The following is a 25350-nucleotide window of genomic DNA, read 5'->3' on the forward strand; positions in this document are numbered from 1 at the left end:
ACGCTTTTAAACACACAATGCATTTAAAACAAACATTCCCATAACTAGAGTTTTTTAATCAAAGCTCAGCTGCTGATGACGTGTAAGTGTTAGTGCTTTTCTGGTCCACTGGGGGCAGCAGAGAGCTGAAAGACATCCGCACAGTTCCATTGGCTCTTATCAGATTTCTCCCCCCAATGAATAGCTAGCAAAAATGTACTTATAGCTTACTTATGTGCGTAGTTTCAGTATTTCTAACACGCCTTATTACTTACTCTTACTGTGTAATACCCTCAGTGGTCTACAAAGAGCGATGCTGCTGATTATCACTGTGTGTAACATTCTCTTAGGCTGCACTTACTTTGTGTGTTTTTATGCTTCCAGTCGCTTGAGCCAAAACCTATTAAATAAATGTGAATTGAAATTCCATCCATCCACCTTCCAGCTGTGTATTCAGGTCAGAGTCAGCAGGGGCCTGGAGCCAATCCCAGGCAGCATAAGGCGAAATAAGTCCAAATTTAATAATGTCATTTATTTGCTTACTAAACATTTAAATTTATAATGATCAGTTTTAGGTCAGTGTGGCTATTTTAAGAGTTCTGTGGCTAACCTACTGTTCTAATTAAAGGTCCTGAAAGGTTGGATTTAAATGCCAGTGTTTCCAAATCCACTCCTCGGGGATCCACAGATGATTCATGTTTTTGCTCCCTCCTAGCTGCCTGCCAGATAGTTCACATTTCTGCTCCCTCCCAGCTCTCGGTAGGAACAAAAATGTGAACTGGCAGGTCCCTGAGGACCGCATCGGGAAGCACTATCATCTGCACACATTCCTGCACACATTCCTCCCTTTCATTCTTTGCAGATTCATCTGAACAGCAAAGGACTCATCTTCTCTGTTGCCCTGCTGCTGGCTTCCGTTTTCCTCACCGTGAGTACAGACCCCGCGCGGCACGGAAAGGGCCCGGCATCCTGCGGGCGAGTGCTGTTCGGTTAGCTTAAGAACAAGGCCAACATACCGCGCAATGCGATTTACCGGGAGTTGGGGGCAAGGGGAAGAGACACCAGCTGGCAGACATGCACTCTGGATGTGATGCCTTTCTACTGCAGGGCAGCAACTTCAAACACACACGACCAAACACTAGAAGCGAGAGACACCAGTTATGTCTTTAGACTGGGGGAGGAAGCAGGGGGGAGATGCAAGCTCCACCCACACAGGGACCTAAACCCCCAGCCCTGACGGTGTGAGGCGACAACATGGCTCACTGACTCACCCTGCTACCTGTTAGTTACATAAGGGTTAATGCACTCCAAGCCGTGCGTTATACGCTCTTAATTAAACACATATCTGCAGAGGCAATGAACTGTCCGACAGGCAGCAGAGTGCGTTTAAAAACATAATACACAGCTCAGAGTGCATTAACCCTCTTATACCACAGTCACCCCCCATTTGCCTTATACTTTTGTACCTAAAGACATTTTTTTTCTCGTTCACAAGCTGAAAACACATTCATTAGTAAAACTACTTTCTTCCGTCGACGAGTAAACATTTAGAATTACTTTACATTAACTTTGTTCTACATTTGGAATTTTAAATCAACATTAGTTAGAATGAAATATTTTGATAGCGCATTGGTTTACGACAGTGATGGCCGACACTACACTCCCAGTCAAAGAAAAATAACTGGCACCCCATCTAACCAATCGGATCTGAGAATTCAACAGCATTGTGGTTATAGATCGTATTAGTGAATAATCAGCATGGCACGCCTGCAAAAAGATTTAGTGCATAGTGATAGAGGATGAAGAGCATCACCCCCCCTTCTCTGCCCAGGTTCTGGGTGTGCACCTCAACAAATGGACCCTGGACCGTCGACTGGGCATCATGTGCATGCTGATGTACGCTGTCTTCCTGTGCTTTTCCATCCTCATCGAGTTCAACGTCTTTATCTTCGTCAACCTGCCAATGTGTCGCGAGGTTCTGATCTGAAGGTTGACGGGCCGCCCCCTCCTCCAGCCCCGCCCCCCGATCCAGGAAGATGGCTGCCCGCATCTAAGTACCGGCAACGCGGATCTTCTGTTGTGTTTATTTGTGTTACTTTAAGTGATCTGGGATTAATCCTCGGTGCAATATGACCAGAAGTCCGCCCCCTGGTGGGCGAAAGGAGAATGGCGGGTGCAGGAAACAGGAGTCTGAGGAGTCAAACCACACAGGAGGATGACATTACCTCCACTAACTCCTGCTTCGGTGTGGACTGAAACATTTTAGAATTTTGTATGGATGGAACTTTCTTACTGCAATCATCACAACTATATTTTGCAATTAGATTTTTTTTGTAGGCTGCTAACTGGTTGAGGAAAACTCAGTCTGAACATAATGGTATACTTGATTATTATGACGAGTAAGATATACAGGATGACAGTGACTTTTTCAATAGTATGGTTTATTATTATCATTATTTTTGTCAGTAGGTCACGTTTGTGACAGTATGAAAGGTACAGGTGACCTGATACAAATATTTCTAGACAGCGTCAGTGTGTCTAAAGTAGCCCTTTGGCGCCCTCTTCCTGTTAACCGCAGCATTGCAGCCTTCCAACTGAGCTAAGCTCCCGCAGCAGGTGAGCCAGGTTAGTTGGTGCATCCTGGGTAATGGTGTGACACTGGTTGGATGGCTCACTTGAGGCTAGCTGGCTGCAGCCAGGGCGTGGTTTCCGAGGCAACCAACGCTGCTGTTCAAAATGCAGCTGTACAGGGCAGCATTGACTCTAAATGTTTGCCAGTAGCCTGGCTGTAACAAACTGTCATGGCCAGTAATGTAGATTTGTAGTTTCCTTTTTGGTTTTGCTCTCCTCTCTTAGCCTTGCTATGAGGCACAGTATTTATTAATTTATTAAAAACTATTTATGTCCTTGATCTCGCTTGTTTTTTTTTCCCCCTAAAGTAACCAGTCCCCTCTGAAAGCTGTCCCAAAGACGAGATCTCTCTGCAGTTTAAGTCTCGCACTGTCACTTTATTGTACAGAGGTTTTTATGCAACGGATTTGTAGGACATGGCTTGTGACGTCCCTGTTTCTGCCTGTATAATAACTCTTTTAACCTTTATGACGTTTCACTAGCATCCAGATTCTCTGCTGTCTGTAACTCTGGACTGTGGCACACTACTTTTTCCAAAACACGTCTGCAGAAAGGAGAGTAAGTCTATGATGTAATACAAGCTGCCAGGCATTAACTAGTATCTCTGCCCGGCAACCAGTATCTGTTAAATAGCATCTCAGCGGGAGTGGTACCCGGGAGTACCCGTTCATGGGTGCTTGCCCCCCCTTTGCAGAGATAGACCTGCTTGAAGAACTAGTCAGAATCTCTGCCTGCTTTCGAACAGGATTCCTCTTCTTTTTAAGTTCAGCGCTCCAGGGACTAATATTGTACTGCAAAAGTACAATATTCAGATTCACATTTTCCTAGACTGCTGGTCTCCTATCGCTCTGTCTTTTTTAGGATTAAATGATTTTTAGTGAAAGAATATGTATTATGTATTGTTATAAAGCATATCTAGGAATATAATTCATGTTTGGTGAATTGTCTAGATTATTGGCACATTATTGGGGAATGTCGTAAAAGCTGTCAGTAGAAATTACAAGTATTTCTGTGAATAATTGTTTTAAATTTTAAAAAAATTGTTGCCATTTGATAATGAAAAATTAGAAGTACTTTCTGCTGATATGTAGTTTTTGCTTTTAAAACAATTACCCTCTGCTCTCCTGTTATAGAATGTAAACACTTGATTCATACATTTGCTTCTCATGCATGATTACCATAAGTTAACTTTTGCTTGGAGAGTCATCAAAACTATTCCTTAATAATTTTCCCCCATGCAAAATGCAAAACTGATCCAGAACAAGTTTTAATAGCATGTTATTAATCTTGTAAGTCAAAATATGTCCTGTCAACTAAGAAGAAAAATAAGTAAGGATCAGCATGAAAATATGGCCATTGAAATAAACCCAAGAGCAATATCCTACATATCACCTGATAAACACAGGCATTGCGTACATTTGATAAGTAACCTTTAACCTACATGCAATATGTCATTATAAATCATAGTGGTTAGCAATAATTTATGTATACTAAAAGACATTGCCAAAATAAATATACAATAATTTACCTGGTCCATATACTAATCAACTGGGACTTTTTGCCCCCAATATTACCATGGAAATCGATACATTAGCCTAAGACTTAATATTCTTCATTAAATCAATTACAGTTATATAATGTACTAGTTAACTAACACTCATCTGTTTTGCCTCCAGAGGGCAGTGTGGTTGCGCAGTGGTTAGCAGAGTTACGTCACGCTCCTGGCTAGACTCGAGTGCGTTTTTCATCATCTCGCTCTGTCACCGTAGGCTTCCACCAGTTTCCCCCCACAGTCCAAAAACATGCTAAGGTGAATTTGAGTTGCTAAATTGCCTGTAGGTGTGAATGGTGCGCGTGCCCTGCTATGGGTTGGTGCCCCATCCTGGGTTATTTCCGGCCTTGCACCTGTACTTTCCAGGATAGGCTCTGGACCCTCGTGGCCCTGAATAAGACAATCAGATACAGAAAATGGATGTCTGCATCCAATTTCTCTCTACTAGAGCTCATCCAGAACCTTGGCTTTGAATTACCTCTCCATTTTTTGCAAAAGTGGTCTTTCCTCCGATTTACAGTGTTTTCAAACACACGCATCTAAAACTTTAATTCATATTAACATTTCTTGGATAACTAAATATTATTGCTGTTAACACAGGGGACAGCACAGCTTAACAATGAACATAAAAGCAAAAACTGCTCTCAGATCAGCTAATTTGTGTGGCACTGTGCGAAACAGTGTATGTGCATTTTAGACTTAGACCAGTAGGGGTCAGTGCAGTACCGTGTATTGTATGGATTAACCGTAGGTTGCATTATTGTTTTGGATTGTCATAGAATAGGTTTACGTTTGTGTACAATGCATTTCGATACTCGTATAAGTGCGTGTGAAGCACAACAGATTTAATTTTTTGAGGGATTGTTTTCTTACGTGTAGACTTGTCTTGAATCCAGTATAATACAGTGCCGGGAACTCGGCTTTGACGCAGCTGTTCATAGCTGGATTTAAACAAGTTGGACTGAACACTGACAGTACGCTATGTGTATGATGGCACTGAATTTCGTTATATATAAATATATGTACATATAAACGTATATACATATATAGACTTAATCTGTATATTTTTGCTATTCCGTTTTCTTCAGAATGATCCTCATAATTCTTTCCTTGTCGGTTCTGCTAGATTGAGCAGTTGTGCGGATTTTGTGGTGACTCGCCTTTTTAGTCAGTAGAAATGAAAATCAGAAGACAGCAATAGCTTGCGGGTATTTGGCCTGCCGATGTTCAGCATTGAATCTAATCGGATGTATCACCACATGTCTTCTGCTATATTGAACATGTATGCGTCTCATGGCACCTGAATTTTAAGGAGGTCGTCTTAATCACTAGGCTTTCCATTCCTAGGCCCGATGAGGTCCTGTGGGCTTAAGGGTTGCAAATGTAAACTTTGCGAAATGTAATTAAGGAAATGACTGATGATAAACAGTCAGACTAAATATCAGCGAGACACGGCAATTAGGTGGAAGTTATGCAACAAGGAAGTTTTTTTAAGGATGAGGGTACACACAGCAGCATGAGGACAGGCTAAGGAATGCCACAGTGTATCCAAACGTCCTTTTTAGACGGGTATAGAACTCACTGCTTTATTTACCTCTATCAGGTCACTCAATTATTCACAAATATATAGCAAATTGGCTTTTCAGAGATACTAGTTAAGGACACTCAATAAATATTAACAATTATAGGGATATGGGAGAATGACTTACAAGCCTGATCTTCCTGCATGCTATATGTAACGACTAGGATTGACTTGAGTTAAAGCCAATTATGTTTTATTTCTCATTACTTATGCAGGTTTTGCTGTTTACCTTGTACAATTTTTGTTTTAAGATGCTGAAAGATTTTCAGTAGGCCTAATATTTTTAATTACTCTAAGTAGCCTACTACTACAAGTAAGGACGCTTACGTTGAACACATTTGTTCATCAACGTGGCTGTGGTGTAATTTGAGACTTTTCAGTTTAAATTCTGAAACTGAATATTGCCTTCATTGCAAGAATTTTGATACAGATCACTTTTTTTGACAATGATTCATTTTAAACGCACAGTCAGTTTCAGGAACCATGTAAAATAAAGATTCGTATGCATTTGTAATATTCTTTGGAAACAACGTATTTTTGACAACAAGGAAGCATTGGGGGTTGGTTTGACTCGCAGTGTTTATACTTTGAAAAGCATCTATCCGTACTAAAGCGAATAAGCCAGCCTTCTCTCACCTGTGCCACCAGGTAGGACTTGATTCAGAGCCGCAGTTTATGTCCTGAGGTGGGACTGTGGTTTAGGGACAGATCGGCTCATGATGGAAATGTGTCCTTTGCTGGGTCATGCGCTGCTTGTGTGGTATTTTCACCTCGTGTGAAATCCAGCAGCCAACTGTATGGAGATTGTCAGGAAGTCTGAAGGACATCTAATTAACTTATGAGGTTGCGCATGTCATACACTTTACCCTGGTAAACTTTAAGCAGGGTGCATACTCTTCCAGAGTTTAGTGGACTTTACATGAGTATTCAGGGCTCATTTGTATGGTATCTGACAGGTGTTTGAGGAAATTCTGCAGCCATTTTTTCACCGGAACAGAGAACTTTTAGCTTTTTGGTGTTGCTCCTTTTGTATTTAATCCCAGGTTCAAATTGAAAAATGTACCATAGTATGTATTTTATAGAAAGTCTGGTTCTTGCAAAGATTTCTTTTAAGAGATTTATATGTTGAATCCAGCATTTTACGCAAATGTATTTGCGGAGCACAAGGGAACAGAGTATAAAATGTAAGTGCATGTTTTATGTTGAAAAACGTTATGTTTGTGTATATATTTTAGGAACTTTAACAATGGAGATATTTGATGATGTATATATCTGAAATATATAAGACATGAGATAAGAATGTCATAGAAATGTCTGAATAAAAGCATTTTAAAGAAATATCTAGAATGTCAGTAAATTGATAGTTTTGAATAATCCGATGTAATTTTAATCTTCGTTTCTTTGCAACTGTGAAAGATTGGGGATTGTTTGTGAATCTTAAACATCTCGAAGACTCCTGATAAGATGTGTTTCACATCGATGCACAGATATTTTGTTCTTCTCAGCAGTCTTCTGGCAATAAAACCGATGTATATACAGGCCTGAGCTGTTTCTTTTTGTAAAGCTATTCAGTAGCACTAAGCTTAGCGAGTGTCACTGATGTTTATCCTGAATAAACAGTGATAAGACACAGTCGGACTGGAGTCTCTCACAGGGAGCAAGACAGGTGTTGCGCGATGTCTTTCACACGTGTGAATCATCGCGTGACTCTTTCTCTCGATGTGTGTTTTTCTTTACTGTTTACCCTGAGCAGGGTCATGATGAATCTGCAGCCCATACCAAGAAACTCAGGGCACGAAGCTGGACGTAAACTGGATGGGGTTCCACCCCATCACAGGGCTCACACTCACAAATGCACATTTTTGGAAAAACAGGACAGCATCCTTTAACTGTAAGACAAAACATAAATACATTACTGCCCATGGGTAGTTAATATATGCTTCTGAAATCAACTGTCTGGACACATTAACAGTACAGAAATAAAAATGACTGTAGACGGTGCATCGCACAATTAAGATAAAATCATAATTGCAGATAAATACTCCATGAAATACATGAATACAACCCTTTGACATTTACATCTCAATAGGCTATATCTAGGTTTGGAAGCATTCCTTTGGCATGCTTTACAGTCCAGGAAACCATCTGGGAAAGTCTGAATCAAAGTGATGTGTTGGTATAACTAAAAAAAAGTCCTATCCACATCTACACCATCTGACTTCATATTCCCCCATTTTTGTCAGTTAGCTGGGTTCACTTAAATCGGCAGTCTGCTGTAGGAACTTTCTACACCCAAACCTGTTGTAGATCGCCCTGGGGCTTCAAGCGTGACGTCAAGAGTGACGTCAAGCAGATTCTCTGCAGCAAGTCCACCACACCTCCCAGGAAATCCTGGTTGTCCGGATCCGCCGACCAGGGAAGCACTGGCTTGCCGGTAGTCTGATTAACCGGTGTTTGTCATCGGTGGCCTCGCCCTTTCCAGCTGAGGCCATGAAGCACTTAACTGGCATTCCTATTTAATTGTTTCTGGTACGGCCATCAGATGCGAGATCTTCATAACTTGCTGAGAGTTTGAGCATTATCTCCTATGTGCCCTTGTCCCACCTACTTGTCAGCCTATGTTCAAGATCCAGACTCTGCTCTTTCTGACACCAAGTTCTGTGTAGCCCAGCAATCGTCTGCATACATCGTTTGACATCCAGCATGTCCACCAACTCCAAGACCTGCCCAGCCCCAGACTGCCAACGCTAATTTCCCTGACTTTTGCCCCTCCAATGACCACACCCTCGGATCAAGAATTGCATTTTGCTGATCTATCTGGATTGAAGAAAAATAAACAATTTCCTTACCCGATATGCACCAGTGTCGTCCTTTTCGCGATACCCAGTACTCACCAGTACACAGTACTGATAGCTCTTTGTTTTTCACTTTAGAGTACAGAATAACAAGGGCAGTACCATCACCTGGTAATGAATAAGGGATGTAACTGCAGCTATTTTCGCTAGTTAAAGCACTGATCCAAAGCAAAACAATTTGAAACTTATTTTAATTTCTGTAAACATGTAGGCTATAGTTCTGCTACAATGATATGGCGATGAAAATATTATTGCAACTCAAAGGTAGATATGCATAATTCAACAAAAAGCATTTGACGTTAAGATTGATGGTGTTAATCATTTTTTGTTGAAATGATGTTTTAGTTTACTAAGAAATTTTAAGTGAACTGACGGAGTTTGGGAAACACAACGATCCGCGGTCATCTTTGTGCACAACCAAGGAACCTACGGTCATTGTTCCGCTCCAGAAATATCCAAAAAGCCTTGTGTCTATTTAGATTCTCTCAGTGAAAGACAGGCCTACGAGAATGGTGATCTCAGTCAGGGGTGCCGCTAGAGATTTTGGGTCCCCTGAAGGCATATCATATTGGGCCCCCAACCCAGATCAATCGAACTATGTTCCAGATTTTTTAGGGCCGCAGTCACTAAGGGGCCCTTGGAATCATTGTAACTTTCCCCCACTGTACGGTGCTCCTGATCTCAGTATATGGGAAGATCAGCCAAGACCTACTGACCGTGACATAATCAGTTTTTTTATTTGTCAACCTTTGGAAAATACTATGTTATTAATTTGACAAAGGAAGTACATTGTTTAATATCCTTGCGTGTTGTGTAATTCTTAGGTAAAAGAATTAAGCACTATTTTATAGATCTTATTTTTATGCAACACTCTAATTCAAAATGAATAGGCCCTATAGTAAAGGCATATGGTTGATATTTTAAAACAATTAAACATACAAGCAATTTCTCAAAGCTGAAAAGACATCACTTTCCCTTGGCATTATGAAGGAACAGTCATTGGTGAAGGGCAGTCTGAGGCACTGCAAACAAAATTAAGTGTGTGAAGAGATTGACCTGCCAGACCGGCCAATGGAAGGAACTGAGGTGTGGAAAAAACTGGTAAGCTTCTGTTTTTGACCAGACGTTACTTCACATGTTACTCCTATTAAGATGAATTTGACATTATTTAAACCACCCCTCTCTCTTCCTCTGACTCTGATTGTTGATGGAATTTAGATGTAATCTATCAGTTTTTCCTATGAGACGTTTACAGTTTCCACTTTAAAAATGAGACGCGGAAGACTGCTTTAATTCACACTAACCCAACAAATGGTATACTGCTCCTTTGTTATCGTTTGTGAGTACTGTCAAATAACTATTTTTGTGGATTTGTATGCCTTTGATTTATGTTATGTTGTAGTTTATTGCACAGTTTCAATTATTCATTTCGTGTTTTTAACACAAAACCATGTAGTTGCAAGTCGACTGCTTTTTTTGTGCTGAAATTTATGCAGTGGTCATTATTTTCATTGCCCTTATTTTCAAAGAATTTCCTTAAATAAATATTCATAATGTAGTTATTCAAGTTGTGATTATGATTAAATCCCTGTTGTCAACGCTCTTCCTCAATTTCTCATTTTTCGTTTTGTTATGGAAATTGTCCTTAATTCACCTACTTAGGCTGTGAATTTCCTCAGACGTTTTCATTGGCTTTGAGTTACTATTGATTTCTCATATTAAATTCCGTCCATGCTCGATTGCTCCTGGGATATGATTACTGCCATCTAGGAAACGTTTCATACCTCAGAGACTGAGAATTTGGCGTACTCACAGCATCTTAAGGTTTGGTGAATAGTGGTCTGTATTAGTGAATTTGATGGGCATGCAACAATAAAAAAAGTCTGGCGTATTGTCAAACATTGCTCTTATTTGATTCACAGACAAGTTAATCAGACAGGCAAAAACAGTATTCATCTCTTACAAACAGGTCATTTCTTTGTTTCGGTGCCTTTCAACAATAACTTTGAACCAAGCATAACGTTAAACTATTCTCTATTCCCACTTCCATCGACTGGGACCCCGGACTTGGACTCGCCGGACAGCCGATCGGTACCCGCACCAGCTGCCCTTTTGCGGGACATTCCACAGGCGGTCACGTGACAGCGGAGTGCTGGAACAGCGCCGCCCGGCGTCCAGTCGTCTCACTGCTTCTCTCTCCGCATCGGTCGGAGGGAGGCGAAGAATCTCCGATTATATTTGCGGAGGAACTGCGGAACACAAGCAACACTTGTACCCTCCTCACACCGAGCGGGACGTCTGGGCAGGTGGGCGCCATCTCATGCCTGCTGGTCTGCGGATCCCTTCACCTTGGCAGCCAACGTGACAGGTTAGGCTTATTGCATTTACTGCGGTCTTTGTTTTTTTAATCAAGCACCGTAAATTTAAGTAAACTGAGGAACGAGGATGCTTTTTACTCATAGCGTAGTAATGCAGTTTGGTTACTGCGTAACGCTGGAAATGTTTACGGATCCTTTTCGTGGAATACATCAAAGATTATGATGACATAGCCTACTCGGACTTCTGGTGTAACTAGTTTAAATCGCTTTTAGCTAGAAGGCAACTTGTTAAATTGTGGTGATTCAGCGCGCGACACAGCTGTAGTACGATGGATCTTTTCGGTTAGGATATTCTCCCTATAACCAACTACCTGCTTTTCCCGAACAAAGTACTTCTCAAGTAAGTGTTTCGGATGTCTTTTAATTCGACCTTTTGAGAATTGACCCTTTTGTTGTGTCTTGAATCTACTCCTGTTAACCGAGAGTCCGTAGCTATGCTGTTTATGCCAGATAGTGCCTTCGTGTGCCTGCGTGTCTTTGTTTTCTGTTTTTTTTTCTTCCTTTTTTCTGAACATGTACTTATGTTTTTAACTTCCTAAGACAGCTTTCTAGTTGGGTTAGTTAAACGTTCTGTTAAACAACCGTAGCTATGCACCGCGAAGAATCGTGAGAAATTGGCTGCATTTCATTGTTACACATTTAACATTAACAAGTAGACATGTAAACAATTGCAACTGTTGGGTCTAGTGGGAATTTTGGGTTTATTTTTGTTGCTTTTGTTGAACCATCAATGTTTTTGTACGGGATACACATTCACATGAGGTCCAAGTAACTCGGTTTTATTCAGACAAGAAAAACGCGTCGGACCGGTGCAATAGCGCGGCGTGTAATACGGATTCCGGTAAGAAGCAGCAGACAATACGATGACAGCGGTGTCCCTCGGATTCCTGACTTTTTCCGGGGTCATGTACTCTGACTACTGTGATGTACAACAGTGTACTTGGTACTTAAAGTTCCCTTCTGGTGTCTCCCATTAATTGAATTATGTGGTTAACTTAGTGTTCTGTTTATATTCTGTGATAGTATAGTGGGCTAAAATAAACAAACAGCTTTTTCTCTTTTCCTCATTTTTCCTACGTCTTCTGATATGGCTGGGATTTATTTATTTATTGCAATGGATAACAAAAATTTTCCAGCTGGTGAATAAAATTCCTCTCATCTCACATTATCTCGCTTTATGTCACATCAATTGGAGCACATGTGGCAGCTTAGGCAGCTTCATTCTTGGCCCCCCTGACATGACAGTGAAATTAGTTTGCTGAGTGGGTGTCCCCTCAGAAGACGGTGCTCTAGGTTGCTCCCACGTCATATGACAGGGTGATTGGCTGTAAATGGGGTGCTCAGTAATATACCTGATAGGCTGCTTTCACCTAGGGTAACATTTCTTTTCACTCAGCTATCTAGTTGGTAAACTCAGACTTTAGTCGTCACATACCTGTTTGGCGTCATCTTCCATTGCCGAAGTACTCAAGAACCCAAGTATGGAGGACGGGAAAAATCCCCGGATGTCATTCTTGCCCCATTCCAGATATTAAGGAAGCATCAGTTTCATCCTGGCTATCGAGAACAGTCCCATGATTCATTGCGTCCAAAGTTCGTTCTTGGGAGGCAAGCTAGCAAGGCTGCTCTTGCCAAGAATACAAATATGATCTTTGCGTTCTTGGTACTGAGAAATTGAGAAACACCCTGAACTTTTTTAGCGCTATGAAAGGGGTGTTTCTCAATAAGAGTACTTGTGTTTTTGCGTACCCATTTTAATGTCATCTTCCATCAACAAAGACCAGTTCCAATACTAAGAGTAGAAGTACAGAGGATGGTAAAAATCCTGGATGTTGTTCTTGCCACAGATATCTAGGATACATCGTTGCATCCTCGCCAAGTGAGACGAGTCCCATGGTTCATTGCGCCCCAAGTTCGTTCTTGGGAGGCAAGTTAGCAAGAACATTCTTGTTAACTTGATATTGAAAAACACTCGTTATCTCACCTTATCCCATGTAATCTCGCATCTTATCTTGCATAATATTATTTTATCACACACGGCAGTGTGCAGCTCAGTGGGCTAAGCCTCTGTGCCTGTGATCAGAAGGTTGCCAGTTGAACCCCAACCTTGGCATATCTGCTGGTCCTTCAGCAAGGCCCTTAACCCCCAGCTCCTTGGATGCTGCGACAGGTGGCTGCCCTTCCTGGCCAGTTTGCACTCACCTACAGAGAGCAAGTTGGGGGAGGCATCAAGAGAATTTCCACATGGGGATCAATAAAGTATCAATTATAAAATCCCTTGTAATCTCACTTTATCTGATGTAAAAACACAAAAATTGTACTTGTGATCTTGGCAAAAGTAGTCTTGCGGACTTCCAAGGAACAATCTTGAAAAGGACACTGAATCATGGAATTGTACTCATTTAACAAGGATGCCACCGATGCATCCTTGATATCTGTGATGGGGAAAGAACGACATTCAGGGATTTTTACTGTCCTCTGTACTTCTGTTCTTACTATTGGAACTGATCTTCAGCAGTGGAAGAAAACAACATAAAAATGCGTACGCGAGAACACAAGTATGATCAAGTACTCTTATTGAAAGACACCCGTTTTGTGGCGTTAAAAAACTTCAGGGTGTTTCTCAATACCAGGAACACAAAGATGGTATTTGTGTCCTTGCCAAAAGCAGTCTTGTTATTGCTTACATTTCATTTCGTTAGCAGCAACGCCAAAGTTGGGATTTGAACTCCCAACCCTCTGATTTAGATAGATACATACATACCACAATGCAAAAGAATAATAAGAATAAAGAATTGTAAGACTGACAAAACTGCCAATTGTAACAATAATTAAGGGTTACAGTAATGATGAAAGGTAAGGTACTAAGAATACTAATCACTACAGAGTAATTATTTAGTGGTACAATATTTGCCAGTGGTGGTAGTGCAAGGGAATGCACAAAAGAGATACTGTAAATTACTGCATGCTGTAAATGTTCCAGTACAATAATACTAAAATGCTATAAATGTTATAATACTGTAGATACTATAAACACAATGAACATTATAGATTGTAGCTAAATATATATTTGGAAATACCTAATACAAGTATTGCCAGTGACCAGAGAGAAGTTAAGTCAGTGTAATCGCTGGGAGGAGCCTGGGCCCAAAAGACTTCCTCAGTCTGTCAGTAGAGCAGGACCAGGACAGCAGTCTGCCACTGAACATGCTCCTCTGCCTGCTGAATGTACTGTGCAGAGGGTGGCTGACATTGTCCATGATGGACGGCAGTTTGTTCAGAGTCCTTTTCTCTGCCCCTGACATGATGAGATCCGGCTCCATGTCGACAGCATGACCAGCTCTCCTCACCAGCCGTCCAATCGTGTAGCGTCCCTCTTCTTAATGCCGCCTCCCCAGCAGACCATGGCATAGAACAGAACTCTGGTAAGAACAGCCTGGTAGAGCATCAGCATGGCCAGCTCTCCTCACCAGCCGTCCAATCGTGTAGCGTCCCTCTTCTTAATGCCGCCTCCCCAGCAGACCATGGCATAGAACAGAACTCTGGTAAGAACAGCCTGGTAGAGCATCAGCATGGCCAACTCTCCTCACCAGCCGTCCAATCGTGTAGCGTCCCTCTTCTTAATGCCGCCTCCCCAGCAGACCATGGCATAGAACAGAAAGAACTCTGGTAAGAACAGCCTGGTAGAGCATCAGCATGGGCTTCCTACAGATGTTGAAGGATCTCAGGAAATAGAGCCGGTTCTGCCCCTTCCTGTGTAGCGAGTCGGTGTTTGCTGACCAGTCCAGTCTATCGTCCAGCTGCAGCCCTTAGGTACTTGTAGGCCCTGACCACCTCCACATCGACCCCCTCAATGAAGACTGGCTGCAGAAGAGGTCTGGTCCTCCTGAAGTCCACCACTGGCACAGCGACCTAACCAGCTGAGACATACATCACTCCTAGGGGATTTTTCGTGTAACATCCTACATGGTGTTACTTCAAATTATTATTATGAAATTAAATACATTATTACTGTACCTGTGAGTAAAGATATTGGTGGATTTAATATATTCCAATAAAATCGCATGTATTGCATTTGTTTTGTATGTGGTAAAATACCCCTAAAACCAGGTCAAGTTGGAAGCTGGGTCATTGTTGGCAAAGAATTTAAGCATATGAGAAGTTTAACCTCATCCAAGATGCTGTTAATGTTTCTCAGAGCTGTTGACCACAGGTGGGTCGGTGTTTCTGCTTACTAAGCATGTGGTTTGTTGACGGAATGACATTGATGGGGAGGCAGTTCGGTCCTTGTGTTTTCCCAGAAGTTTTTGTTGTTCCCGATCACTGAGGATTGTTTTCTCAGAAGGAAATGTTGCCGTTGCTTCCAAAAGGCACACATGGAATGTATTGAAGACATTAGCACAACATGACGGGCTGTCTGCTTTCCCCCACTTCCTCCCTTATCTTACTCTTGTCTGTGTTTTATCCCATAAAGCGCTGTATGACTCCTGCTTGCAGAATGCATGAAGCTCACTGCTAGCTCTGTGCTCTTATGCAGTATGTAGCCCTGTATTCACAATATGTCTCTTACAGCAGAGTATTTTGGTGTGCCTTTGGCTGGTATGTGGTCGAATACGATGTATAATTTCCCCGACAGCCTCTCAGACGAGTGTCTGCTGAGTCCGTCAAGGCGATTTCTGCAGTCCCCGGATGAAACAGCAGTGTGGATTTGTGTATCTGAGACCTTTACTCAGAAGACAGGAATTTTAAATATTATTAACTGCCAAGGGTTCAGCCCTGACCAGGGCTAGGTTATAGAAGATGGACAAATGGATCGGAGCTGCTATTTTGCCATTTAGATGCAACTTCTTTGTTCTTGAGTTCAGGAAGAGTGTGTTTAAGTCGGCTGTCCCTTTTTACCATGATGACAAATGCAGGCACTTGGCACTTCTGAGCTGTTTTGTGTGCCTCGGATCAAAGGGATGTACCCACCCCTTTGTCTCTGTTTAAAAATATTGGATTCTGCTAAATGTTTTCATTCATGCTTGGGGGGGTTTCTTCTTTATACTCCCTTACTGTGTGTACGTATGCGTGGGCGACGAATTTGCCCAGACCTGCCGGGGACCGTATTGGAGAATGATTACAAAAGTAATTTTATCAGAAGATTTGTGAGTGAGCTTTGGGGAAAACTAAGTGTGCGCACACTGGGTTTTCGTTTTGTTTAAAAATTTTTATGGTAATAGCATGGTATTGGAAGGGTCCGATTACTTTAGGTCCCTAAAGCCACCCATGAGTCTGCATGCTGGAGTGTAAACACGCCGCGGTGAGGGATTTGTAAGTACGTCGGCTCTGGGGAGGTAAGCAACCTCAACTCGCACATTGTTTTTGTGTCCGTGTGCTCCTGGATATCATGGCTATTCATACTTGACTGCTGGCAGATGTTTATTTAAATATTTTTCCAGGAACTATCCCATCGGTCTCCAGACAGCATGTACGCATATGGTTGTGATGAAACACAACAATTAAAAAACAAGTTAAATTTGAAATTTTGATCTGGATTCAGCCATGTGATTCATGGGCTAGAGGCCCTGTGAGGCTGTGTGGAGCTAGACTTTGTGTTTTTCTTCCTCTCTTTAATGTATGTGGGATTTTAGCTTTCTGCTCTGGCGGCTGGGGGAAAATGCAAAGCTTGTTTACATGGGATGCGCATTGATGTTTGTTGTATTTCTTTATACGTCTCATTTGTAATGTGCCCTGCGATGAACTCGTGCGTGTAACCCAATAGTACTGTTTTCCGTAAAGGCTACTAATATAAATTCTTTGTAAACATGCGTTTCCTGATCTGGAAATGTTTTGTTTACATGCCGATTTGATAATCTTCCCACCAGGAAGTGATTCAGTGTCCAGCTGCAGTAACAAGATACGTGCTGTTTTCTTCAGAGCTGTAAATTGTTTGTGGACCTGAGTGAGTCACATTGTGAATTTTGGGGTTTGTGTCAGGCGATTCAGTCCACGGCAGAGAATAAAAATGTGACCTGTCTCAGAAGTTGCACTCCTCTGCTATGTTGTACAGTCTTGACTCCCACTGAAAGGGATTCATCTTGTCTGCTCTGTGGGTCATTAGCACCACCTACACTGTACACAATAAGACACAAGTGCAGTTTTTCATCTTTGATGTCATTGTGGTTTGTCAGCTATATATGATAGCGCCATTCACCAGGTTATTTTTGGGTGTATTTCTCACTTGTCTGTGTATCTCCAAATAAGATTTGCCTGTGACGTGTGTCACGCTCGCCGGGGAGGCGAGCAGGGAAGCAGACGAAAGCAGCCGGACTGACGGGCAAACGGGGTTTATTCAAGGCAGACTGACGGACGAAGCACAACACATGACAATACAATGCCGGATCTGGCAGACATGGGGAGACGCGGACTGATATACACAAGACTTGGTAAACGGAACAGGCAACAGGTGAGAACCATCAGGGCTGAACACGAGGTAATGAGGGGGGCGTGGCACACATCGGGATCGTACGGAGCGGGATATGACAACGTGACTATGGTACTTTGTTAATAATCACCCAGCGCATCTGAGCTCGGACACCGACAGGATTCATGGTGTTCATGTGTTTCTTTTAATGACAGCAGTCAACATAACAACTGAACTAAACATCAGAACATTTCTGCTGCTCGCAGGAGAGCGAGTGGTGCCATCTTCACCACCCTGGGAGCGTTTAAAAAAACACAGATATTTTTGTCTGCTTTTCAGGTGGTTGACACGACGTATTTTCGGACCCGTGCTCTGTCCGCTTGGTCCCTGTGCTCATGGGGGCAGAATATAAATAACATAAGGCTATTTAGTTTGTTAAATAAAAGGACAATGTATAGACCTGTTCTATAGGAAAGGTAACCTTAAATGACTTCTGTTGTGATCTGGTGCTGTATAGAGAATAAAATTAAATAAAATTAACTTGACCTTCAACGGAGGGCAGGAGGTGCCGTTGGGGGGGGCGGAGCGCCCCCCCTAATATAATGGTAGGGGAAACACTGCAGTTATAAATCACTCTTGGTGGTTTGACTGTAAAGTTGAGATTAGTGTTGCTTGTTATCCCGGTTTAGCTGGAGAATAATTTTGCTGATGACTTCGTTGCAGTCTTTACTAAACTAATCGAAGTAAATTTTTCAGGCAATTAAGTATTTATCAAAACCTTAACTGACTTAGATATGCTACTGGTGGAACATAATTCAGAGTTGGCAAAGTGCATTACGGTTCCGAAACCAGTGGCACTTGTCTGGGATCCTCCATGAAAAGGCGGGGACTGGGATGGGGACGGGGACAGGGAGGAAAAGAGTCCCGGCACTTGTGTTTATTTGCCATTGAAATTCAGTTATAATATTTATAATGTGAAACAGTATCTGTTGGCCTGCACTGGCTGTGTTTAAACAGCAACACTGGACTTGTGAAAGGAGATTCTGAAGGGCTGTTTTGGCTGTCATCTGCTGGGAAAAGCGATTGCTGTCCCCTGCTCTCCCCCAGCAGCGGAGCGGGGTTGGGGTGGGATGCAGTGGGGTGTCGTAAGTTCACGGTGACGTTAGCTGCTCAGCTGTGCTGCAGTGCTCTCTTTCCGGTCCCCGTGGGTTTGGAGCCTCTAGCCCACCTGTAATAATTCATCTTTCTGAGAGCTGAATTATTCATCGCTTTGAGCAGTGCGGAGGAAATGAAGATGGTCGGCAGAACCGCTGACCTCGGCCATGAAGGCGTCCATATGTAGCGGACTGGAGCCTTAAGGCCATCATTGGCCAGCTGGGTCTCCTGGAGAGTGCGAGCTTTCAGAGATGCCCGAGGGTGGTTCTATTCAGGTACCGCCAGGTTCTGGCTGGCAGGAGCCTTAACTGGAAGAAAGTGTAAAAACTTATTTCTCTGGAAATGTAAGATTTAAATTATTTCACAAGATTTTTCTTACTCTTTTTACCAACACATGCCTTTTTGTTAATTCTTTCAAAAACCACAACAGTCTGACTGAAAGTATTTCACTCAATTTGAGTGAAAGTCAGTTTTGCCCTTGACTTTCTCAAAAACACACAAATCCCACTAACATAAAGCGTGAAAAAGTTTTCCTCTGATCTGGCCAGGGAGCACCCCAATAGCCATATCCCAAAAACCGTTAAAGATAATGACTTGAACTTTTTGTGTGTTTTTATATGGTATCAGAAAAAAACACACCAACTTATTCAATTCTTACCTGACATTTTTCTACCTCCCTGTACCCACCTCCAGACCTTGTCAGCACAATGCATTATGGGAATAAAGCTGCCCTCCCACCAATCTACTTTCCAATCTAGCCCTATGGCACCATTTTAACCCCCCCCCCCCCCCCCCCCCCGAGCTGTGCATCCAAGGGCAAACTTTATAACTAAAAAAACTGAGCCCTTGTCAAGGGTGTGAATTTATGCAGTCTGCCGCAAGTCCATTTCCTAAAGACTAGATTGTTTTCCACGCAGAAGGGGTCTCTCCATGTTTTTTTTCTGATACCATATAAAAACACACAAAAAGTTCAAGCTCAGGCTGCCAGGCATCTCTCCCCCACTGGGTGCCCGGAGACACCTTCCCCCTTAGGGGGGCTTCTTGGGGCCTCCCGTTCTGTTTTTATTCCACTTACCAGCAGCAGAGAAGAACACCACCTTTGGGTGTGGAGGTGTTCCTTTAATTCACCACGGACCTCCTTAAATACGCTATACCCTCATTTGGGTCACGTAATGAAAACAACCCCATGTGACAAACATCAGAGATTAAGGAAAGATTGCGTCTATTTTGGGCCTTACTTTCATAGTATTTTCAGTCAAGCCTGTTTTTATGGTGGTTACCCAGTTTAATATGTGTCCTACTGTAACAAAATTTTTACTATTTATTTTTAATCCTTGTTTTGATAAGACAGGGATAATTCTCCGACACACCCCCTCCGACTTGTAAAAAAAACTGGCATTATAAAATTGCCACCAGCAAATGAATTAATAAAAGATTTCCCACGCAGACCGGGGGATGTTGCACAAAGTAGGATTTCTTGCTTAGACGGATAACTTGTTGGATTTAAGGTACTCTGAGCTAATTGTAAGGGAACGAAGGAAGTCTATTTAGCCCAGACTACCTTACATCCAGCAAGTTCTTCAGCTATGCAGGAAATCCTGCTTCATGGAGCACCCTGTTGGTTTCCCTTTTTGACCTCGTCGTGTCACTTTGACCAGGTGCCAAATGCTCATCACTCATGAACTATCCTTCACTCTACATTCCCCCACCCTCCTTTCCTATAAAAAAACTTTTTTTTTTCTGTTTTTTTCAGAATCATGCAAGAGATTCCTTGAATTTTTCTTGTACTTTATTTCTGAACACCAGTATATTGATTTTTTTAATTTGTCTCCCTTCTACAGGCATCTTTTCCGGAGAAAAATGTAATAACTTGGTGCAATTGAAATAAATCCGCACCTTTTCATTGTTCCATAACTTCATGGTCGTCCTTTTATACTGTCCCTATAAATTTCCTGTTTTCCGGCCCTCCATGGAGGCCACCCATGCCTTTCGGTGGCCCTATTCCTCTCTGGGTGCTCCACGTTCCCTCAGTTTTTGAGGAATATGTCATGTACCGTGTCCGTTCAGCCTCTGGGGGCTCCAGAGGGTTCCTGCCCAGACTAAATTTCCCCTTAAATGCAACCTGTAGGTCTGAATTTCGGTCGCCTCAATTGCAACCACATGCCGTCCACGTCAACGTCGCCTGCAGCTGATCGGTAGGTTTCCAAACCGGGATCAGAGGGTGCTTTAATGTTGCTGGGCTAAATAAATAAATAACTGGAAAAGTGTGCTGGTATGGTCGGAATGGAATGGATGGAAAAACAACAGAATCCACTTGATTAAAAACTTTGTGGAAGTTCCTTCTTTGCTGGAGTCTCTCTTCACAGGAGCTGTTGCTCAACAATCACATGTCTCTGACTCTCTGGGGGGGGGGGTCAGATCCAAAAAAAACAGCCAATGGTTTGGAGGATCTCCATGTAAACAGACCTCTGAGCATGGACTCATTCTTCACCATAGTACCCCTGGCTGCACCTCTGAAGTTTTTATGCCATGTGAATGAAATGTCTCTTTAATCAGACATTTTCCTGAGGGCTCGGGTGGGGGGGGGTTATGGGGGTTGGCGATCTACGGTTGTGAATCCCCCTTTATTTCCTGTTTGTCTCCGTTTCTCGAGGGTTGATTCCTGCTATTTGTGTCTGGACGCGGCAGCAGGTGCTCGTGGTTTGAGGGCTGGACAGTGATCCATCCATCCACATGTTTCCACTTTGCCCCCCCCCTCCCTCCCTCCCAAAATAGCTGAGAAAACAACAAGGAGGAAAAATCCAGGGTATTAGCCGGAGCAACAACACATTTGTCATTGCTGTGCCGTACCTTACGTCTTTGTTTTTCTTGATGTTATATGTTTTATTCTTCTGCTGATCCCGTGCCAGTGATGTGCTTTGGCACTTTGCCCCTGCACACGCGTGAGGAACCTCCTCAGAGCAATGCGTGCCATTTTTGGGGGGGGCTGGATACTGGAGTGAAGGGTCTCGCTGCGCATATACTTGTCATAGCATTCACTGGGAGCCCAGGTGACCAATCTATCTGTGCAGTCACTCGTCACAGCATGCTTTGGAAGCCGAGATGATTGATCTGTCTGCGCAGTCGCTCGTTGCAGCTTGCTGTGGGAGCTGAGACGATTGACCTGTCTGCGCAGTTGCTTGTCACAGTATGCTTTGGAAGCCGAGATGATTGATCTGTCTGTGCAGTCGCTCGTCGCAGCTTGCTGTGGGAGCCCGGGCAACTGGCCTTTCTGCGCAGGTGTAATGTAGCAGCCCCGGAAGCACCCCCACGCAGCGGTTTGAGACTTGTAAATGTTTTCTCTCGATTTCTGTCCAGACTTTTATTGAGCTCAATCGTTGTCTGTACAGCACAGCGTCCGCACCACACAGTCAGGAAGCTCTGTGCCTTTGTGAAACTCACCGACCAATAGGCAGGAGCAGAACCCGACCTGGTGCTTCTGCAGTCTCCGAGAACCGTGCAGCTCACAAGGAGCTTCTACCCCCAGACCATCACACTGCTTAATGCTTAAATGGCAGTTCTTACGTTCTCACCTTATTTACGCACCTTGCACTTCATTGAATTGAATAGCACGTTTCTGTATTTTCAGTACAATTTTCTTTTCCTTATTTATTATATGGTTTTTTTTCCCACGTCTTTTGCTATTTATTATAGCAGAGTTGACCACCTTGCATTTCACTGCAGGTTATAATCTAACTGTATAGCTTGCATGAGACTAATAAAAACCATTGAATCCAACCATTCCAACCTCCTTGTTTATTTACAACAAGCTGGACATTTTCTGAAGCAGACGGCTTTATCTCACATTTGTACCAATCGGTACAAATGAAGAGAATCAGTTTGAGTTGCTGACCGTGTTTAATTGCTGGCAGTTACGTGTATTAAGTGTTTGCTGAGTGGTGATGTCTCTGGCTCCTTTGGATCTCTGTTCGCTCCTAATGAAAAACAGCCTTTTTCAGTTCTTTTTTTTTCTTCCCCTGAATTTTTCTGCGCTGATGTATTCCTTTTAAACCCGCTCCGGGGCACAGCTGTGTACACACTCGCACGTGGACACGCACAAACAGAATTTGAATATCCGGGGCAGACGGAGACGAGAGGAGGGGAGGCGCTTCAAGCTGCGGCGGGTTACAGTGGAAATACCGCTGCTTGCTGCTAGATCACTCAGACATCAAAGTGTTCATCGGAGGGAGGGGGAGGGAGGGGAATCCGAGAGAGAGGTCAGGCTGCCCGCTTTTCCGGTTCTCCAGCCACCTGTCTCCAGCCCGTGGCTCTGGCGAGACGCTGTGCAGCTGCATGATATCTGAAAACACGCATGAAAACATCCCTCCCCCCACTTCTTCACTTCTAGCTATGGCTCCTCAAGTTTGCTGCAAACTATGAGCCCGCTTGGAATTCTGAAGCATGACGCTGGTACGATGTAGCAACACTCCCCCCCCACCCCCGCCCCCGCGCACCATATATCTCTGTAGGACCCCCAACGAATCAGCCGGGGAAATGCAATATTCTCTCGATTTGTCTGAACTGTAGGTCCGAATGTCCATCAGATCTAATACAGATCACACATTGTGTTGGTTCTAGACTATCCCTACTTATGACTGCCCATGTGAAAGGAAAGGTGTCATTGTGACCTTTGCCCTCAGTGGGTCTTTGATTTGCTGATAAGGGCCCTTTACTGAAAAACTCAGTCAGGGGCAACAGGTGTCAGTTAGGCAGAGTGTGATGATTGAGCTCCAGGTCTGCTCATGAAGATGTTCCTGTGACCAGTTTGGTCCATCACCTGAGAGGAAGACATGAGGGATGTAGGTATGATGTGGATGCACTCTGCAGGTCTGGTACAATATCAAAGCACACAGCAAAATGTTAATTTCCTCGAGACTGCCCTCTTTTTCTAGTGTCGTGTTGTGTAGTGTTGTGTACTGTTCTGTCCCTTTATTGTTCCGTATATTCATTGTAAATTGTTGTATTCTGTAATGTCATTGTACCCTTTGCACTTTATTGTGTTGCCTGTTTGCAACTTTTTGCCCTGTTGTATGTGATATTCAGTGTTACTAGATGTTGCACCGGAACCATGGGGAAACGTCTCGTCACACTTTGTACTTGTATAAAGCCATTGATGACAAAGTAACCTTAACCTTAACTTTAACCTTTCTTCATGTCTGTGCCTTTTAAGGGGGATTTCTGTCTGGTCTCTGAAGTAAGCTGGGTGTGAAGTCTGGCTTCCTTTGGTTGAGTCTGGCTTCCTTTGGTTGAGTCTGGCTTCCTCTGCTCTCTGTGCTTGCCAGATGTCCTTCACCTGCATGTTGATTTTAACGTGAGCACTCAGGAAGCTCTTCTCTCCCTGGTCAAATCTCCGCCCCCCCCTCCAGCGATAGGGACACTGGTGCTCAGCTGCACACACGCACAAAGGGACAAGCTCACGCAGCCTCCCCTGCCTCCGGCTGCAGGACCGGAAGTTCCAGCAGGAATACAGCCACTACCTTTATCAGACAGCTTCTGTAGTCTTCCCTTGCTTCGGCCCAAATCACACTGCGGGGTCACATGACGGAGACGTCGTCACTCTCGGTTACGCTGCTGGTCAGTGCGCCGTCTCTGTCTGCCAGCATGCTAGGTGACTGTTTCATAGATCTAGCACGAGAGAGTTTTCTCCTCCTCATAGCCATCGCTTGAATCTGAGTGCTCGCCTTACAATGGCTGTCATTGACGGTAGGGTTGCAGCTGATTTCGGGGCAGGTGGGGGTGCTGTTTGCAGTAGTGTGCCTGCTCGTCGCTGGAGCCTGTATCACGATTCTGCATGTCCTAGATCGTCAGATTTAAGGTTCCCCGGTTTAAGTGGACTTTATCTTAGTCTGGGCTAAACATAAGTAAACTACCTTAAATCCGACAAGTTATCCAGCTAAGCAAGAAATCCAGCTTTGTGTTGCAGGCCCCCAGTCCAAAGGGGCTCCCAGAGCTTCCAGTGTTTACTCCGTATGAGCTGGCACTTGGGACCTGGGAAGGGGGTGACGGAGTGCGGCGGAGTCTTGCTGCTCGCCTGGGGTCCATATGGCATCTGGTGGAGGGAGGGAGAGGGTCACATTCCACAGCAGCATCCTAGGGGAGTATGTTAGGCCTTCGCCGAATCTGCGTGCAAGTAAACACTATAATGTGTCAGTCACCAAACTAATTATTTACTGATGTGTCGCTTGAGGGGACGATAGCGTTAGTGGCATTTCCGTTGTCAGGCCGCTGGTGTCTGCAGGCCCGTCTCCTAGCCGACCCCAAGATGCCGCTTCATCTGGTTTTTGCATTAGTGAGGAATAATGGGAAAAACTCACTGACAAATATCTGACTAGTTACCCGGGTCGTAAGCTTATGGCTTTCTGTGCCCTTCACACTAATGTGCACACTGATGGTGCTGAAGGGGAGTGCATGAACTCCATGTCGGTGTTTCAAAATGACCCGAGATGAGGACAGCGCCAGGGTGCCATACCCCAATGCAGGGCAACCCGTTTGCAGAATGTGCCGGATCTGTCCGTCGCGGGCCTCATGTTCCTGCACAGCTGTGAGCAGGAATGCTCTGTAAGCAAGATGGCGTTTTCAGAACTGACAGGGTGCCAAGCAGTCCACCCTGTGTGTGTGTGTCTGTGTGTGTGTGTGTGTGTGTGTGTGTGTGTGTGTGTGTGTGTGTGTGTGTGTGTGTGTGTGTGTGTGTGTTTCGGGTCAGCCCATTTCCTCTCCCTAGACCCGTGGCTGGGAACATCTCAGTCGGGCTGCTTTGAACACCTGCCAGCTCG

The 25350-nt window shown here is 43.7% G+C and overlaps 2 protein-coding genes across 10 annotated transcripts in view; both read left to right on the forward strand.

Moving 5' to 3' along the window:
* Positions 1–7283, forward strand: part of LOC111850812 (sodium/potassium/calcium exchanger 3) — a 103757-nt gene extending 96474 nt beyond the window's left edge. For all 4 annotated transcript variants that reach the window (XM_023825110.1, XM_023825108.2, XM_023825112.2 and 1 more), the window contains 2 exons: positions 842–907; positions 1811–7283. In XM_023825110.1, coding sequence (XP_023680878.1) covers positions 842–907; positions 1811–1966 — 222 coding nt within the window. In that variant the 3' untranslated portion in view covers positions 1967–7283. The remainder of the gene's footprint in view (positions 1–841; positions 908–1810) is intronic.
* Positions 7284–10683: 3400 nt separating this feature from the next.
* The window catches only part of LOC111850831 (ras and Rab interactor 2), a 37038-nt gene continuing 22371 nt past the window's right edge, over positions 10684–25350 (forward strand). For 3 of the 6 annotated variants that reach the window (XM_072703765.1, XM_072703769.1, XM_023825139.2), the window contains exon 1: positions 10684–10967. The gene's annotated coding sequence lies outside the window, so the exon portion shown is untranslated. Of the gene's footprint in view, positions 10968–11198; positions 11318–15323; positions 16314–16381; positions 17426–25350 lie in introns of those variants that run through there. The other 3 variants (XM_072703766.1, XM_072703767.1, XM_072703768.1) reach the window with 3 other exon arrangements.

The sequence above is a fragment of the Paramormyrops kingsleyae genome, chromosome 20 (assembly GCF_048594095.1).
Source record: "Paramormyrops kingsleyae isolate MSU_618 chromosome 20, PKINGS_0.4, whole genome shotgun sequence".
Lineage (NCBI taxonomy): Eukaryota > Metazoa > Chordata > Actinopteri > Osteoglossiformes > Mormyridae > Paramormyrops > Paramormyrops kingsleyae.